The sequence below is a fragment of the Paroedura picta genome, chromosome 2 (genome assembly GCF_049243985.1).
Source record: "Paroedura picta isolate Pp20150507F chromosome 2, Ppicta_v3.0, whole genome shotgun sequence".
Classification (NCBI taxonomy): Eukaryota; Metazoa; Chordata; class Lepidosauria; order Squamata; family Gekkonidae; genus Paroedura; species Paroedura picta.
In genome coordinates, this window is record NC_135370.1 from 47,555,109 (window position 1) to 47,574,770 (window position 19,662).

General features: G+C 45.0%; 1 protein-coding gene across 4 annotated transcripts in view; it reads left to right on the plus strand.

The window, feature by feature from the left end:
- Nucleotides 1-10,028: 10,028 nt before the first annotated feature.
- STAM2 (signal transducing adaptor molecule 2) overlaps nt 10,029-19,662 on the plus strand; it is a 35,332-nt gene continuing 25,698 nt past the window's right edge. For 2 of the 4 annotated variants that reach the window (XM_077320030.1, XM_077320033.1), the window contains exons 1-4: nt 10,031-10,374; nt 18,174-18,258; nt 18,985-19,060; nt 19,285-19,380. In XM_077320030.1, the coding sequence (XP_077176145.1) occupies nt 10,335-10,374; nt 18,174-18,258; nt 18,985-19,060; nt 19,285-19,380 (297 nt within the window). In that variant the 5' untranslated portion in view covers nt 10,031-10,334. Of the gene's footprint in view, nt 10,375-18,173; nt 18,259-18,984; nt 19,061-19,284; nt 19,381-19,662 lie in introns of all 4 variants that reach the window. The other 2 variants (XM_077320031.1, XM_077320032.1) reach the window with 2 other exon arrangements.

The window sequence follows — 19,662 nt, forward strand, 5'->3', positions numbered from 1 at the left end:
TTCTAGGATGGCAGTTATCTGTGCTTTTCTTGGGGCTTGTTGTTGGTTGGCTATTACCTTCATTTCTTCTGATGTCTCTTTCTTTTGCTGCTGCATCCTTTTAGAGAAAGTTTTTACACTGTCCTCTTTGCATCTTCTACACTGAAATCCTACACAGAGATACTCCACTTGAAAGCCATTGCAGTCAAGTGACAACAGGCTAACAGAGCCATCCTGTATTCCCCAAATCAACTAAAGAGAGCCAGTTTGGTGTAGTGGTTAGGAGTGCGGACTTCTAATCTGGCAAGCCAGGTTCGATTCTGCGCTCCCCCACATGCAGCCAGCTGGGTAACCTTGGGCTCGCCACGGCACTGATAAAACTGTTCTGACCGGGCAGTGATATCAGGGCTCTCTCAGCCTCACCCACCTCACAGGGTGTCTGTTGTGAGGGGAGGAATGCGAAGGCGACTGTAAGCTGCTTTGAGCCTCCTTCGGGTAGGGAAAAGCGGCATATAAGAACCAACTCTTCTTCTTCTTCTAAAGCTGATTTCATAATGAACAGTATACTACTTTGTACATTTGAGCATCGGAATAAACCTCTGAGTTAATTTTTTAACTGAGTGTGGTATATATACAATTACATTAAAGGAATATTTAAAATATGCTACAGTTTACACCAAGCTAGTATTAAAGAGATCTTAAACACCAGCATTAATTCTGATTGATGCTGAGGCAAGGTAACATACCTGAATGACAGCACAATAGCGCCACCTATAGGTTCTTGCTAACCTAAAGGAGAGAAATAAAAATACTCTGGCACTTTAGGGCGCTAGATTGATAGCTTGTTCCTAAACAGGTAGGGGGAAACAATTATACACACTGCCACAAGACGAGCATTTATTTAGCCAGTATGTACAGCAGCATCCCTGTACAATTAGAAACTGAACTAAATAATCATGAAAGAGATTGACATAACTAATCTGCTCATTTCTAGTCTATTACAGATATCTGTGCTTTGTTTAATAAGCATGGTTTATAAATTCTATACGGTTTGCATGGTTGTGGGCTATAGATAACTGGCATACTAATAATAGAAACACAGAAAACAGAGCTGGGAGGGACCTCAAGGGTCATCTATTCTAACCCCTGCACAATGCAGGATATTGACAAGAACCTCTTCCTCTCCCCCAGTGACCCCCCCCACCCCTTGCTCTATTTCCAGAGGTAGGCAAAAAACCTCCAGGATCCCTGGCCAATCTGCCCTGGAGGAAAATTCCTTTCTGGCCCTCAAGTGGTGATTAGCATTGCCTTTGGCATGTAAGAAAGGGCCATGAGATATAATACTATATATCTGTTCAATACAATATATTAGTTCAGTATAATAATACTGAACAAATTTTGAGTCCAGTGGCATGTTTAAGACCTACATAGTTATTGTAGGAAAAGGACCATGCATGCAGGACACTCAATTTTTATTTTTTATTTATTATGTGACTTCTATACCTCCCCCTATAAGAGCCTCTTGTGGCACAGAGTGGTAAGGCAGCAGACGTTATCTGAAGCTCTACCCATGAGGCTGGGAGTTCGATCCCAGCAGCCAGCTCAAGGTTGACTCAGCCTTCCATCCTTCTGAGGTCGGTAAAATGAGTACCCAGATTGCTGGGGGGTAAACGGTAATGACTGGGGAAGGCACTGGCAAACCACCCCGTATTGAGTCTGCCATGAAAACGCTAGAGGGCGTCACCCCAAGGGTCAGACATGACCCGGTGCTTGCACAGGGGATACCTTCACCTTTACCTTTATACCTCCCCCTAGCGATTGGTAGCCTCTGGAAGCCCTGCCAAGTTGCCACTGACTACATATTTCTGAGAGAAACTGTGCAAATAGAAGAGTAAAAGCTTATCTGAAAAACAAAATCAGGATTAGAGTAGCAGGATACTGGCTGGGGCACTCAGTGCCTAACTCCAAACCATCACTGAATATATCAGGGGTCCGAAATATTCTTGAAGACCCTTGCAATTCTGATACAGGTTGGTGGATATAACCACAAAATGGTTGCTGCAGGAGGCGAAGCCAACCACAAGATGTTAGGGAGTGAGGTTATGTATAACTAATAGAAACTTGCCATATTTCAGGCAGATGCTCGGCTTAATAAGATGCCTTTAAAATAAACATCTTGTTTATGTATAGTTGCAGAAATTTTGTTTCATTATATCTGAAGGAGCATGTTCGCACACAAAAACATCTAACTTGAATAAAACTTCGTTGGTCTTAAAGGTGGACTCAGACTTTGTTCTCACAGCCTGACTAATCCATTCAAACCTGCTTTGTATGAGAGAGAGACAATTGGCCCATTCCCAGTGATGCGGTTTTCTGGGGGGAAAATTCAATTGGAACTTTTCCCAGTATGCTGAGTAGAGCATGATTTGATTTACCACATTTGTTTTGACTTATATTTAGTAAATATTTTAAGTGCCTTCTTTTTAATTTTATGCTTTAATATAGTCAAAATGGTCTTGGAGACAATGGAGGCTTTTCTCAGATGGAATGATGGGAGGACATTTTGATATTCTGCCCCTCCTCCCCCATCTTTGATCGACTCCGCTTCCACATGGTGTTCCAGAGTGTCCCCCAGCAGTAACATTTCAGGGGCTGTTTTAGTAGAAGAGTTGATTTTTATGCCCGTTTTCTCTACCAGTTTGGTGTAGTGGTTAGGAGTGCGGACTTCTAATCTGGCAGCTAGCCAGGTTTGATTCTGCACTCCCCCACATGCAGCCAGCTGGGTGACCTTGGGCTCCCCACAGCACTGATACAGCTGTTCCAACCAAGCAGTAATATCAGGGCTCTCTCAGCCTCACCCACCTCACAGGGGAGAGGAAGGGAAGGTGACTGAAAAGCGGCATATAAGAACCAATTCTTCTTCTTCTACCATAAGGAGTCTCAATCTGGCTTACAATCACCTTCCTCTCCCCACAACTGTCACCTTTTTGGTGGGTGGGGCTGAGGGAGTTCTGAGAAAAACTTGTGACTGGCTCACCATCACCCAGCAGGTTTCATGTGGAATCAAACCTGGTTCTCCAGATTAGAGTCTGTCTCTGTTAACCACCACACCACGCTGCAATGGGAGAGGAAGGTGGGAAATCGGCACTTCGCTAATGGAAATCCTTTCCATTGGATGAACGTTTTGGTAAATCCAAGTCCTTGACATGAAATATTGAATCAAAGGTGTACTTGAGGTCACTTACAACTAAAACAACACTATATAACTATGACCAATTAAGAACCAACCATTAGAAACAAGCTGTTAAAAACAGGCTAGAGCAATAAAAACAAGCCATCCAAAACAAACAAACAAACAACCCTCTAGCCAAGCATTAAAAAGTCACTACATGCCGAAGGTAGCCAAGTGTTGTTAACTGTTATGTTCAAACAAATTCAAAGATTTTATGTAGAAATTAGTAGTAGTGGGATAATACTAAAGATGGTATAGCATGTACTTTGCTTACATTGTTTACATTTAAGAAAACAACAAAAAGACACTGGAAAACTTGTCACACTCATTGGCACGTACAATTAATTTTACATGCCCTGTACATGTGGTTGCCCTTTTTGGTTCCGTGAGTGAGGATCTGGGGGTTACTCTGTAGTTACAACTGTCTAGCTGAGTGGCTTATAAGATTTTCCTCCCTTGGTGTGGAACCCAGAACAACTGCAGTCATATCGTGTAGAAAGTCCTTCATGGGAAGACTATATAGAGTAGTGCTAGGCCAGGCTTTCTCATCTAGGGTTTCGTGAAACCCTGGGGTTTCTTGATGGCCCTGGAAGGGTCTCCTAAATGTGTGGGAGTTAATAATTCTTATATATTTTTAAAAATTGTTAAACATTTATTGGGTGATTCTACCATATATGGTCATGTTGACCTGCCCCCCCTCCCCAAATGGCCAGTGATGGGCCTGGAGGGAGAGGGAAGGGGAGGGGCCCCAGGTGGGCATGTACTCAGCTATGCTTCCCAACCATCTTCGGCATGATCATGCCACTTCCGGGGCTTCTCAAAGCCTGAAGAATGTTTCAGGGGTTTCTCAATCGTAAAAAAGTTGAGAAAGGTTAGATGGATGTAGAAATTCTAGTGACGTCTTTTGTAATCCAGATAGGATGGGTGCCTCAAGATCTGATGATATAGTAGGGTGGAGAATTACATCCTCAACCTCCTTATTGTAAAAAGGATTAGAGTGACTTAACTCTTCTGCAGGAGTCATGGATTCATCAGGATAACTTGACCCAAAGGTCTTTATAATAAGAGATGTACCACTGAATAATGTACTTGCTCTTGGGGATGCTTTTTCAGTGCTTATAAGAGTTGGAATTGAAGCCTTGTTTGGAGTTTCTCTTAGTGGAGTCACAGAGCAGAACTGGGCTATTTCCCCCTGCTGGGTTGGCATTGGTTTGGGTGTTGTATAAGGCTTGGAGCCTTGGACTGCTCTTGGTTGTCTGTCTCACTGGGAATACAGCAGTGGAGTAATGATTCTGTAAAGAATTTTTTAAATTGTGCAAAGTGGAGGTGATGGTCACTTGCTCACCAGAAATAGTCTCTCTTAAAAGGTTTAAGTTGCAGGGAAGTGTTTGAGCTAGTAGTGCTCTGTTATTTGCACTTGCAGAAACTGCTGGCTCAAGGTCAGAGGGTTTGCTCTTTGGAAGAAGTGAGTGGACCATCTCATCTGTGAAAACTCTACAGTGAGAAATTTTGAAAGAGGAGAGGAATCTCTGCATTTTTAGGAACATCAGAGGAATTGTTGAGCAGCCTAAAGGTTAAAGGTATTCTTGCTCCACAGACGTTATTAGAGAGGCTCTTGGTTTTTATGAGGTCGATGAGTGTTTTTCTGAGTGTAAAAGTTGGCTCAGAAAGTAAAGGATGTCTCTTATATATGCCCAGCAACCTTAATTTAAACGATACAATTTGATTTGTTTGGCGGCAGAATGTGGTGCCGCCTCCTTCCCTGTTCTATTGCTTTCCCCTGGGAAGATAATTGAGGATGCAAGCTTTTTAAAGTTTAAATTGGAGGTCTGGGGGCTTCATAGAGATATTTGGAGCCTGTGAAAGATTGCACAGCTTCTCATTAAAAGCACTGAATGCATTGTCAAGTGTGTCAAGCTTGTTAGAAATATAATTAAAGTTTTGAAATTTAGCTGTTACTGTTTTGTCTGTTGATAGGCAGTGATCACCTATGAACTTCAGCAAGAAGTCTTTTTGAAGTTGCATGCCTGGCTCCTCACCCTCAAGAGGAATTCCTTTGCTATGAGGGGGTGCCAGATGAGAGGCTGTCATCCCCATTGTATTAGGGAGATTTATCTTCTTTAGATAGTGATCTGGTGATAGATGTATTAACAGCTCAGCCCCTATATTCAGCACATTAAACTTATTTGGAGAGGAATAAGAATTTTCACTTATTAGCTCTTTCAGTATAAGGTCATACATACACAACTATTTGTCTAATCTCAGAAGTGAGTGTGAATCTGAATGTCTTCTTGGTTGCTTCCCCTCCTCCTCCCATTTTGGCTCTGTAGAAGTTTGGTAAATATTTTGATTGAGTGGAGACAGTTTGTCAAGTAATATATCCATTCACAAACCACTATGAACCAATTGAAAGTTGACTAGCAATGTAATTCAGTTCATGAACCATGAACCAGACAAAATTAATCACGGATTTTGTGAGCCTGTTGAAGCTTACATGGATACTAAAACATACAGGGACAATGTTGGGATTATTGCTTCATAGGTTGCAGACCATGGTCTTCCACCATGATTTGAAGCATCATCATCATTTAATATTTTATTTCTATCCCTCCCTTCCCTGGGGGGCTCAGCGGGATAACAACTGACTTTTACAACATACAAATCAAAACCCATTAAAAACAATAAGCCCATGTCCACCTGAAAATAATTTGTACTTTTCTGAGGCTGGTTAGAGATTGGAGGGATTTTATGCTCGTGCACACATACTCAAGCAGGGAGGACAGTATCTTGATGTTTCTATTTGGCCTGGCCTCAATGATAGTCCTGGCAGAACAGTTAAGTTTTGCAGGCCATTTGGAACTGTTTAAGGTCGTGATCTCCTCAGGCAGGACATTCCACCAGGCCAAGTCCAAGGCCAAAAAACCATGGCTCTGTTAGAGGACAGTTTTATCTGTTTGGGGCTGGGGACCCTGAGCTGATTTTGGTTGCTCAATCATAATGGTTGCTCAGTCATAATGGGGGGAAGAGGAAAAGGCAGTAGAATCATAGAACCATAGAGTTGGAAGGGGCCATACAGGCCATCTAGTCCAACCACCTGCTCAATGCAGGATCAGCCGAAAGCTTCCTAAAGCATCCAAGAAAAGTGTGTATCCAACCTTTGCTTGAAGACTGCCAGTGAGGGGGAGCTCACCACCTCCTTAGGCAGCCTATTCCACTGCTGAACTACTCTTAACTATTAATTTTTTTTTCCTGATATCTAGCCTATATCATTGTACTTGTAGTTTAAACCCATTACTACATGTCCTCTCCTCTGCAGCCAACGGAAACAGCATCCTGCCCTCCTCCAAGTGACAAACTTTCAAATACTTAAAGAGGGCTATCATGTCCCCTCTCAACCTCCTTTTCTCCAGGCTGAACATTCCCAAGTCCCTCAACCTATCTTCATAGGGTTTGGTCCCTTGGCCCCAGATCATCTTCGTCGCTCTCCTCTGTACCCTTTCAATTTTATCTACGTCCTTCTTGAAGTGAGGCCTCCAGAACTACACACAGTACTCCAGATGTGGTCTGACCAGTGCCGTATACAATGGGACTATGACATCTTGTGATTTTGATGTGATGACCCTGTTGATACAGCCCAAAATGGCATTCGCCTTTTTTACCGCTGCATCACATTGCCTGCTCATATTTAGTTTAAAATCCACAAGTACCCCAAGGTCTCGTTCACACACAGTGTTACCTAGAAGCGTATCTCCCATCCAGTAGGCATGCTTTTCATTTTTCTGACCCAGATGCAGAACTTTACACTTATCTTTATTAAATTGCATCTTGTTCTCATTTGCCCATTTTTCCATTGTGTTCAGATCTTGTTGAACTCTGTCTCTATTTTCCGGAGTATTTGCCAGTCCTCCCAATTTGGTGTCATCTGCAAACTTGAAGAGTAGTCCCTCCACCCCCTCATCTAGATCATTAATAAATATGTTAAAAAGTACCGGGCCGAGCCCTGAGCCCTGATGTACCCCGCTACTCACCTCTCTCCAGTCTGATGAAACACTATTGACAACAACTCTTTGAGTGCGGTTCTCTAACCAATTCCCTATCCACCTAACTATCTGAAAATCCAAATTGCAGTCCTTCAACTTATCTATCAGAACATCATGGGGAACCTTGTCAAAAGCTTTACTAAAATCCAAGTAAATGACATAGATATGAAGGTCCCTGATTGTTTAGGGCTTTGAAAGTAAGAGTCAAAGGCTGGACAAACTTGCTGATCTTGCAAAGGTGGCAAAACTTACGTCCATAGTCAACAAAAGGCCAATGGACGAATTTCAGATGCTGGTACAGAATGAGGCATCTAGGGTCCTCACTGGGCCATCTTGGAGGACTAATATGCTTGGAGGACCTATGCTGAGGCAGCTTGCACTGGTTACTAGTTATGGCCCAGATCAAGTTCAAGGTTTTGTTTTGATCTTTAAGGCCCTGCGGCTGGGGCCTTGCCTATCTGAGGGACTTCTTATCTGCTTATGCCCCTCACAGGGCCTTGCACTCTGCAGATACTAGTCAGGTAGTGCTCCCTGGCCCTAGAGGTACGGCTGGCCTGAACCCGGTCCTGGCTCCCACCTGGTAGAATGAGCTCCCAGAAGAGCTGAGGGCTCTGACAGAGCTGTCAAAGTTCTGCAGCACCTGTAAAACTGAACTCTTCCACCAGGTCTTTGGTTGAGGCTGGGTCATTTAAGAGCATTTTTGCTATATCATCTATTGAACCCTTTGTGGATTTTATTTTCCTGCTATCTGTAGTTTGGGGATTTTATGTGCTTTTACGTAATCTGCCTGGAGTCCCCCAAGGAGGCAGGTGGACTATAAATGTAATTACTTAATGTTATAATTTTTATACAACTCAGAGGAGGAGATGACAGCAGTGGCTCAGTGGTAGAGCACCTGTTTGGCATGCGGAAAGCCCCAGCTTCAATCCCCAGCATCTCCAGTTAAAAAGATCGAGTTACACAGGCCCCAAAAGATTCTTTCCCGAGCCCCTGGAGAGCTGCTGACAAGACTAGACTGAAAGAAAAGGTAGGAACCTCAAAGTTAACAGCAGAATATATTAAGTATAGCTCAGGCTGAGAAAAGACTTAAATAAGGGTGGTACTTTCAAGAATATTTTAACTGGGGCACTCCAAGAGAGAGAGATTTGGATTTTTATAAGTGTGGGAACTCTTCATTCATATTTTTACCATTACCATCTCATAGTCCCCATTATTACATTATATGAACTTATTTAAATATTAGACCACTGAAGAAGACTCCAAGAGTGGCTGAAATGCATTTGTTGTTTGTTATTTATCCATGTGTAAATATGTTTTGGATTTATGTTATAGTGTGTGACTAATGTTAATGCTTTAACATTTTATATGTGCACATGAATGGAAATATTTGCATTTTAATATTTAATACATTCTGCTGCAGCTCAACCTTTTAGATTCCTAGCTTGCAAATACAGGTTGGGTGACTTTGTTCCCTCTTTTGTTGTTCATTAAAAGAAGGGCCCCACCAAGTACAACAGAGAAAATTGGGGGGGGGGGGGAGAATTGGTGCATTTCACTTCAACTTTCCTCAGGGGGTTATTTCAGATTCTCAGCAGAACGTTACTTTCCCTTTTGTCGGTATTAAACCTTGGTGTTAATCTTTGCTGTACATCATGTTTTTTCAATGTTTAAACTCCGGTTTTGTTTGGAAGGTCAGATACGTCTGATTTTGTGCCTGTGAGCTGTTGTGTAGATGGGGCCCCAGTGCCCTACTTGGCCCCGAGTTTAAATGGTCTTGCCATGATCCCAAGGAAAAATAAGGCAAGGTAAGGCAGTGGGGGAGCCTCTTGTGGCGCAGAGTGGTAAGGCAGCCGTCTGAAAGCTTTGCCCATGAGGCTGGGAGTTCAATCCCAGCAGCCGGCTCAAGGTTGACTCAGCCTTCCATCCTTCCGAGGTCGGTAAAATGAGGACCCAGCTTGCTGGGGGGTAAACGGTCATGACTGGGGAAGGCACTGGCAAACCACCCTGTATTGAAACGCTGGAGGGCGTCACCCCAAGGGTGGCTGGAGGGTGTCACCCCAAGGGTCAGACATGACCCGGTGCTTGCACAGGGGATACCTTTACCTTTAAGGCAGTGGGGAAGGAGGGGGGCGGTCCTGTGTGGCATGCCAATACCCCGAAGTCCTAGAGAAAGCAAGCAAAAATGGCACAGCCTCGGTACCAGTGGAGAGGATGAGCGTGCACAGGTTTAAACCCAAGCAGCCAGGGACAACGCGGGACACCGATCCCTCTGGAAAATGGAGAAGAGGGCCTCGACCCCCCCCCCTGCTTCTGAGTGCGCATGCGTCATGACTCTCGGCTAGCCTCCCACAATGCCTTTTCTCTCCTTTCCTACCTAACAGACACCTTTAAGGAAGCGTTCCACGCTCACTTAGAATGTTATGCAGGGGCAGATAACGGCGCATGCCCGCTACGATCCCCTCCGGCTCCGTCCTCCCCCATAGAGTTAGAAGTCTGACACGTCGCATAAACTTCCGGTAAACGGTGGAAATCCGTATTTACAGCCGTAGCCAGGCGTCGTCTCGAGGGCTCATTTCCATGCACTTAACGTCAGAAACTAGAGTAGAACCGCAGTTCAGCTTTACTCCTGAAGCGCTAAGTGAATGGCGAGAGCGCGTGACTCTGAACTTCTTCTCGGAACTCGATACCCGCCTTCCCCGCTCCTCACTCAAGGGCCTCGGACTTAGGCGGCTACACAGATCGCCGGATATCCGGGGGAGTTTTACGCCCGCTAGCGGCACTGCCCGGATACGCGGCGGCTCGTTAGGCAGGCCGGCGTGAGTTCTGGGAGGCAGTCCAGCCGCTCACTCGGCCTCGGCTTTCGCCAGTCGCCCCAAGCGGCGCGAGGGGTCCTCACTAGGTGGCGTTGGAAGGCGGAAGAGGAAGTGAAGCGGAAGCGGGAGAGACTGGGAGGGAGGCAGGGGCGGGGCCGAGGCGAGGTTTTGCTGCGCACCGAGCCCCTTCCGAGCCCGGGACAGCAGCAGCCGCCGGAGGGGAGCAAGCCGGGCACGGAGCCCCGGAGGGTTGTTGCCGCCGCCGCCGCCATGCCGCTCTTCGCCGCCAACCCCTTCGAGCAGGACGTGGGTGAGTCGGAGGTGGCCCCGGGGGAGCAGTGCGGGCCCTTCGCCTGGCCGCTGGAAGGGGGGACGGCAGAGGCCGCCTTCGTGGCTGGGGGCGGCAGGGCAGCTCTCGGAGCCGATCCGGCGACGGGAAAGAGGCGGGCCGCGCGGCTCCCTCTCGTGGCCGTGGTTGCCACCTCTGGGTGGGGAAATGCCTGGGGGCTCCGGGGGTGGCCGGGGAGGGACCTCATGCTATGGAGCCCACCCTCCCAAGCAGCCATTTTCTCCAGGGCAGCTGATCTCTGTCGCCCGGGAAGGAGCTGTGAGTCCGGGGGATCCCCTGGGCCCACCTGGAGGCTGGCATCCCTCGGCTGGGCCTGCTCCGCCCAAAAGGGCGCTGAGACAGGATGGTGCTATCTCTTTGAGCTCTGTAGGGCATGTAGGGGGCACTGAGCACCCAGAGTCCAAATTCCTGTTTGACTACAAAGCAGCCTGGGTGACCTTGGGCAGTCACTTGTTTCCAGCCTAGCCTGCCGCTTCTTGCGAGGATAAGACACGAGACACATAAATACCCCAGAACTCATAAAGAGATCCATGTTTCTTTCCCTATCTTGCTGGATGACTATGTGACAGTCTCCAAAAATTAAATGGATTGAACTGCCTGGCCTGTTTTGAGTTCTTCCAGGGAAGGGTGGGATAATAAAAAAAATATACTACCTAGATTTCTGGTGTGAGGTCTTGTTGGGTGTGTTTCCTTACATCAAAGTAGGGGTTCCCAAAGCCAGCAGTATGCCCCCCCCCCACACACACTCACACACACACACTGGGGATGGAAGGATCCATGGAGGTGGTGAGGAATTTTGGGAAGTAGGGGGGCAGCAGTCTGAGTCTTCCCACTGGAGTAGTGTTTTCTTCATGAGAGATGTTCCAGGGTGGCATGCCATTGCCTGCCTCTGGGTAATAGTGACCCTGGACTTACTTGGTGGTCTCCCATCCCATTGTTGATCAGGACCAATGCTGCTTTGCTTCGTGAAGAAAGGTGGGCTGGATGGGATCATATTCCTGCTGAGCTTTCCCCCCACATTGAGAAACTGGAGAGGCTGGAAAAGCCTTCTTGTGCTTGCTCCTGGCCATGGGATTTCCCATTGCTTGCTTCTCTGTCTTTCTCCTCAATGAGGACCCAAAGGAGCTTTTACAAAGAACTTTAATATTTTTCTAGACTAAAATATAGCGGCTGCAGAACAACAAAAAAAAGAAGTGTAGGCAATACAGTATGTTTTGGATTTGCAGTAGATTTAACACCAGGAAAGAGGTTGGGGGGATGGGCACTAGGTAGGTGGCCTGGGAGCCAAGGGGGCAGGAGCCCCATCAGGCTTGGGAACCACTGTTCTAAAGCCTGCAGTCCAGTATAGATAAATACTGAGTTTCTGTGGTTCTGTCCTTCTCTTCTTTGAAGGTTTTCTCTTCCTCACACTTGAATCTAGCTACAACGTTTTGTAGTAGCTTAGACTGAGAAACAGCGATTGGCCCAAGGTCACCCAGGGAGCTTTGCAGCTGATGAGAACTTGAGTCCCTTCACTCCTAGTTTGATATAGGGCCTGCCTAGGAGGGGTTATGCTTAGGATCCAGCTATTCATTTGTATATCAGTGAATTTTTGCTTTGACTTGCTGCTGAGGAGAAATGTCTTCATAGTTGCCAGGTTGGGGGCTTTGAATCTAGTGGACTCTCAAACTGTTTTAGCTAGCAAATGTGAAAAGGAAAGGTAGGAAGAGCTCTTTAGAAATTGGGATGATTTCATTGCTAATATGGACTCAAAAGTCAAACAAATAGCTTTATTTTCAAAACCCAAGACTGCTTAGCCGTTATGATTATATCAAGGTTATGGATATATAGGTGTTCTATGTAAGAAGTGCTGGGAAAGGGCATACCGCTGACCCATAAAACAAATTCTCTTTGCAAGTTGAAAACATAAGATGGAGAGGGGTTCTAGCCGCCCATCTCCTGAAGGGTTAGTCTTGACTTGATGGGAACTTTTAACAAAAGAATCCCCCCCCCCCCCCGCCTGCATCCAAGTAATGAGTTCTGGAGAACTTGTTAACTTGTGCACTGTTTTGAGTCATCATAAATCAGACATGAAAACCCTTCCCCTTATGCCCGATACACAAGGATTGGCAAATGTTTAACCATGGTGAGGAGAGGCAATCCTACATGTTCAGAAGCACTCTGTAAATGTTAATGTTTATAATCATATGCTTAATCATCGTAAGAGTTACCTTATATTCTAATAGCAAAGTTGGCCAATCTTTGGATATGTACATCTAGTTGCTGAAGCGGTGAAAAGAGCCTCAGGTTTTCAGGAAAAGGTGAAACCTGGGGGGGGGGGGTAGGAGAGATATCGGGAGCTCTAGAAAAAAAAAGATTGAAGTGTCTGTACCTTTAAGCAACATAGTCCCCTCACTTGCGGTTGCTAGGCAACCATGCTGTTCCAGACTGGATTCTGCCAGGTAAAAAGCAGGGGGAGGAGGCAAAGGCTTTTCCAGGCCTATTTTGCCATTGAGGAGGATTCTTGGAGACCAGGATGGCCAACCCCAGGTTGTAAAGTTTCTGGAGATTTTGTTGTGGTGTCTGAGGAGAGCAGGGTTTGGGGGAGAGGAGAGGCCTCAGTTGAATAATAATAATACAGATCTGTGTTGTTTGAAGTTCAGTTGTAATTCTGGGAGGTTGGCAGCCATAGGACTTGCAACCACCTCTGGGTGACAATATCACCTGACCTGCATGACTCAACTAGTCCTGGCTGCTCGGTCCTGTTGGACAGTAGCCACCCTATGAAAGCCAGTGCGCTCTAGTGGTTAGAGCTTCAGAGTAGAGGCTGAGAGACTCGGGTTCAAATGCTTGTCTTGCTCTGGAAGGTTACTGAATGTTTTGGACAACTCATGTACTTTCAGCTTAACCTGCTCCACTGGGTTATTGTGTGAATTAAAGGTGAGAATAATGCAAGCTGCTTTGGCCCACCCTGTGGAGAAAGTTGAGTTTTCCTCGGTAGAATTTGGAGAGGGAAAGGAGACAGGAAGCTGAAGACAGAGAGGCAGGTAAAGGTAGGTTGGCTGTTTGGTGAGAAGGAGATCGGGTTGCCAGCTCCAAGTTGGGAAATGCCTGGAGATCTGAGGGGTGGAGATTGAGGAGGGGAGGAACCTTGGACAATTGTAATGCCATAGACTCTGCTCCAAAGCAGCCATTGCCCCCAGGGGAATTAATGTTGCCAACTTCCAGGGGAGGGCTGGAGATTCCCCAGAATTGCAGCTGCTCTCCAGATTAACAGATCAGTTCCCCTGGAGAAAATGACTGCTTTGGAGGGGGGGGGTGATAGCATTATAACCCGATGGTGTTGCTTTACTCCTCAAACCTCGCCCTCCCAAAGCTCTACCCCCCAGATCTCTAGGCATGTTCCAGCCTGAAGCTGGCCAACTCTAAGGGGAGCCAGTCTCTCTCATTGGCATCTGTTGGTGTTCCTGCAGAGCTGCTGCACAAGGGAGGAAGCGGGGGGGGGCAAAAAGAGAGAAAGGTAGGAGCAGAAAGAGAGGATGCGTCGGGCAGGGAGGGGAGAGTAAGTAACAATGTGGCAGGAGGGCAAAAGAGTGTAAGAGGAATGGAGGGAGGGGAAGAAGGAAAGGTGGGGGATGTGGGATAGCTGCTCCTGCAAGTTTCTCGAGGATCCCTATTTGCATTCCTGATATGCTTCCTGGGTTCAAGACGTAAGGTGGCCAGGTGGCTCTTTTGACCATCAGCAAAAGAGCTGACCTTTTTATCTTGAGCTTCTTGGACTGGGTTGCTGCTGCTGCTGCTCTTTTCCTCACCCCTGCCAGGACACAGTTGAAATACCCAACAGGGGTGTGCAAGAAATGTTTTTGTCTTGTACATCCTTTTATCTCACGCTGCCTTTTCATTCAGGAATCAAATATTACCACTTACATGGGTATTAAGAGTGACCAGAAGAATTGTTCAAATACCACAGGAGAAAAAGTGAAAGGTGACTGGAGAGGATGCTTCACACACAGTCTGTTACACATGACGAGGCACTTCCTCTCTGGTCCCGTCCTTGTTTATAATGATGTCATCTGAAGTCAGTTGCTTGCACTTGTTCTTCTGGTGGGGATTCTCACATCTGGAGACAGATTCACGTTTTACAAGCAGCCTGCATTCTTAGGAATGTGAAACTGTTAGCACTGACCTTTGTTTTTAGAGATTGGAGTGACACCTTTTAAAAATATAAATGTGTTCCATTTTCACTATACCGGTCCATTAAAATGGCAAAAAATACAAGTAACCGTGTACTAAAATGTAACAACCTAGTTATACAGCATTACAAAACATAATAAGGAAGCCTCCTTATGCTGAAAAATTTATTGCCAGACATCGATCTAATAAAAGAGTCATAAGAAGCTGCCTGAAGGTATCCAGTGAAACAATTTCCAGAGCAACAAGTGCCCCACAGCCCCATAAAGAAGTAGTCTGATTTCAGGTCCTTAGGTGAGTCACCTAAGGCCTCTTGCAGTGATCACACAGAATAGGGCACCCTCCTTAAGATTTGCTGGGGCCAGACTGAAAATGGTAAGCATTAGCTTTCTCAACTTTTTTTACTGGTGAGAACCCCCTGAAACATTTTTCAGGCTTCAAGAGACCTCAAAAGTGGCACAATCATCCAGAATATGGTTGGGAACCCTAGCTGTGTACAGGTCCAACTGGGGCCCCTCCAAGGCCTATCATTGGCCAATTGGGGTTTGTTTGATTTTTCCATGACCATAGATGGATCATATCACCCAATGAATGTTTAACACATTTTTAAAAAACATACAGAAAATTAACTCACACCCATTTGAGAAACCTTCCAGAGCCATCAAGAAATCCCAGGGTTTCAAGAAGCCCTAGTTGAGAACGTCTGCCTTAAAGCACCTTGAAAGGAAAGTGGCATTTGTTAACTGAAGGTATGAAAAACTCAGGACAGAAGTTCACTCATTTATGTGGGTAATTACATATGTCATCCTAGTCACTAAATATATTTAGCACTAGGACTTCGTTCTTCAGAAGCAGAAGTTCATCTGAAAACTCAGTGCTTACCTGCTTGTAAATGGAAACTGACTACAGCTGCTTCTGCTCTGATGATGGCAACAAAAGCAGGGAAGCACTTTGGATTTTAGGTTGAGCTAATTCTTTTTGAAATCCAAAGATTTTTCAGAATTTAGAGTGGATAATTTGAATCCACTCTCGCCTTAGAGACTAACAAAGTGGGTTTTGTGTGTGTGTGTGTGTGTGTTTGTGTGTTTTCAAGAGTCAAAGCTCCCTTCATCAGAGCTTTGAAATGTCTCTTCTAATTCAGATGCTTTCATACAATAAAGAAGCCTCACTACATTGATGAGGGCGCACTCTTTGGTGAGAGGCCCATTAACTTTGCTTTCTATGTAAGAAGACTGATGCAGGTGAACTTTGCTTTCTGGAACTACTTGACAATATAAAAAGCAGCCACCCAATAACAGTTTCGCATAAACGTAGTGCTTGCTTATGATCAAAACACCAATGAAAATAGAAAAGATGCGATTTAAGGTAATTTTTTCCTTGTCCTTTCCTGTGCTGTTCTACTGAGAGTCCTTTGTACTCTGTGTTACATACAACATCGGAATAGCCTGGAAGCATGCCACCTTCTATGGCAAAGGACCCCTGAGATTGCTCTAGAGCTAGGAATTTACACATAGAAGCTTTTGAAACTGGAGCCAGAGCACATACAGCGATTTATGCAAACAGGAATGTTTCACAATCCTTAGCCAGCTCTTGCACGTACAGTTCTTCCCACTGAAACATTTCCTGCACTTTTAGAAATTCAACAATCTCTAGAAAGATGACATGTCACTGTACGGACATCCGGGGTTGGGGGCATTTTAGCCTCTCTGTGCTTGGTTTATGGTTGTGCAATAAGTATTTCTCAACCGCTACCTGCTCATGGCGGTGCTATATTTATGTCCTACAAAGTTATCCTGATCAAAGTCTCTCGCCAACCAGATGAAAGGCCTCCTCGTACAAGTCTGGAGCTGAATGGCAGAAGAGTGTGAATAATCTGTCTCTCTAGAGACGCTTCAGGGGAATCTTCTTGGTTTACAGTTTTCTGCCCTGAATAAAGTTTTCTGGGCCATTGTTGGTACTTGTTCAAGCTTTGGTCTGTTTAACGCCTGTTCTAACACTAGGCAAGATGCAATGAGGTACTCCAAGGATCAAGTTCACTGTGACAGCTGTAGATTTGTGCACAGATACCCTGTGATTTATAACTGAGAAAATAGGATCTGTGGCAAAGGCGTGGGGAGGTGACCCTTTTCTCCACACTCTGCTTTTGTTCATCTCAGTTTGTTTGTAGTCAGACCCATCCCTCACTCTGAGGGAAAGTTTGTCTACAAGCACTCTTGGCCATCTCTCTGGATTGCAAATGTACTAAAAAGTGTCAGTTTTAGCCTAAGAGTCTGATCACAATATCTGCACACAAGGAGTCATGGGAAAAGGTACACTCCAGTGAGACTCCATTTTATCCAGCAGGGAATCTTGCAGCCAACTTGGGAAGGGGCCCTTGATTGGTAATTCTTCCCTTTCCCCAATGTAGCAGCTATGCATTATTTACAAGACAAGACTATGGCCTGCCTCAGGTCTCATCATTGGCTAAATGTCTTTTCCTTCCTGTTACACCCAAAGCAAAGACACCCCCTCCCCCCCCACTCCCATCCACACCCACCCCAGGAATGTCAAGCACCCAGCACCTTTTGTCTTTGCTTGGGAAGTTTGTCCTCAGGACTTCTCCAGCCATTATCGATACTTGTCATAGATTGGGAAACCTCTAGAGATTTCATCACATCTTGACCCACCAGAAACCTTTTTGCATTTGTTTAGTAATCCCATCAAGTTATTGTTTAGGTTTCCTGCACTAGCTTATGGCTAGAGGCTACATTTTAGTTATTCAAAAATTTTCAGCTCCTTTTGAGTGTTCAGTAATCAGCCCTCTTTGGGCTGCCTGCAGGCTCCAGATGCCACCCCCCCCCCCCCATGCAGGCACCTTGGGTGCAAACAAGATCCAGGGAGTTTATTAGAATAAGGAAATGGCCATGGAAGGAGAGTATTAATTTCCATTTACTGTGCTGCCAGCTTGGCTGCAATTTTGTGTCTAAGAGAAGTTGGCACTTTTTAGAAGAGAGTCTCTTTCTCAACTCCTCCGGCCACCTTCTAGTTGGGCCTTTAAAGATCTCACAGGTAATTAGTTGTAGCTAGCAGATGGGACACCAAATTTTTCCGATGGAGTCTCCCACAAGTTCTTGAGCTTATAAATATTTGTCAAGGCATGAAGTAATTTGGAGTCTCAAAGATGGAGTGGTCTTATTGAAAAATAGAGATTTATGAAAGCAGCCATGTTCTTCCTTCCATTAAGTGCATGGCTAATTTAACACTAAATACAAGTACTGCTAGTTGCCATTTGAAATGCTGTGGTTTGAATGGCGAAGGAACACAGTCTAAATGTGCAAAATATGACTGTGATGGACTACATTTGGATAAAACAGCTATGAAAGGCTTGCTGTCTAAGGAATTGTGTGCCAGCTGAGATGATAATAGCTGCTGTTTTTATTTGTTTTTGCACTGTAATTAATGTGGCTCTGATCTTGGGCCTCTGCTTCCTGGGAAAATCCCAACCCTGTGTAAAGGTCATGGCTTTGAGCACACTTGTTTGAGTAGCCCTCAACAAAGAGTACTTGTGCCTTAAAGGTGTTGATTCTGGACGTCCTATTTTTCTTTTGCAGAAAAGGCCACCAATGAGCACAACACTGCTGAAGACTGGGGTCTCATTATGGATATCTGCGACAAAGTTGGTAGCACTCCTAATGGGTAAGGTGCTTTTGCTCTGGCTTGCCAGCCTCTGAAGGAGGTCTGATGTCCCTGTTAAACTCCTGCTCCTGCTAATTAGTCTGAGTGTCTTAAGTCCAAACCTTTGCTCATTTCATCCTTAAGCATGCACAGTGTTTTCACTTACAAAACAAAACCCATGATCCACTTATGAAAGTGTTTCGCTACAGACAAATGTCCACGTGGAGGCATTATTTCTTTGCCTTAGGGAAAATGCAGCACATTTTTGACTTGGAGAAAATGAATGCAGTCAGACCATAAATGTAAAATTAGCATGTTTGCATAAACGATCCTTTCTCATAATAGGGAAACAAGATCCAGAGCTTGGGGTGATCTAGCTGAGGGTTCTCTTATGAAATTGCTGTTTCATTTAATACACACATTTGGTCACATAAATTTGCATGTTACTTAGACAAATGGTGGCTTCCCAAGAAGAGTTGCATCCTTTTATGTCTGCTGAAATCAGTGGGCTTAGGACAATGTAACTCTGCCTAGGATGGCGCTGTAAGTTACCAGGGAGCTTGGATAATACATGTTTTCCCCCCTAATGGAGGCAGATCTTACTTCACCTTCCTCTCTCTCATGACTCCTGAAACCCAAATCAAAAAGCACAGTGCTTTAGTGGTGTTTGTATCTGGTTGTTTTGCATAGCACCTTGCTTATTTCATTGCTTAAGTAAAACAGTCTTCCCTGATGTTGTTTTTCTAGAGCAAAAGACAGCCTGAAAGCCATTTTGAAGAGAGTAAATCACAAAGTACCCCATGTTGCTCTGCAGGCACTGACTGTAAGTATAAACAAATGATACATTATTATCTAATAACTAGAACAATGTAAACCTTTCCAGAAAAAGTAAAACTCATAAACGAATTTAATCTTTGAATAGTATTTGTACCTGTACATGGAATGGCAGATTAAATTATTATCAATGAATGCCCTTGTCATAACTTAATTTTGTATGTTTTCCATGGCAGTTTGTATTGATTTTTCCCCCTCCTCAATTTCCCTTAGCTATTAGGAGCCTGTGTTTCAAACTGTGGAAAGATCTTCCACTTAGAAATCTGCTCACGTGACTTTGCCAGTGAAGTGCGTGGAATAATAAACAAGGTAAGTTTCTAGTATGTGTCACATGGAGTGAAAGCCAGTGGAGGCATAGATAAAAATTGCAAACTTGTCTTTATGTCTAGTGCTTTTGGCATTACCTTAGGTAGTTGGGTGGCAGGCAAGGATTTAGGAGGCAGAGAGGTAAATGGAAGAGGTAGATTATACTTTGGGGACATTGTGAATGAGGTGAAGGTCTACAAAACGATGAAATGAGTTGCACTTCTCCTATATGCACAGCAATTCTGAAGGAGATGGATTTGCAGTACATGAAAGAGAGGTGTTAAA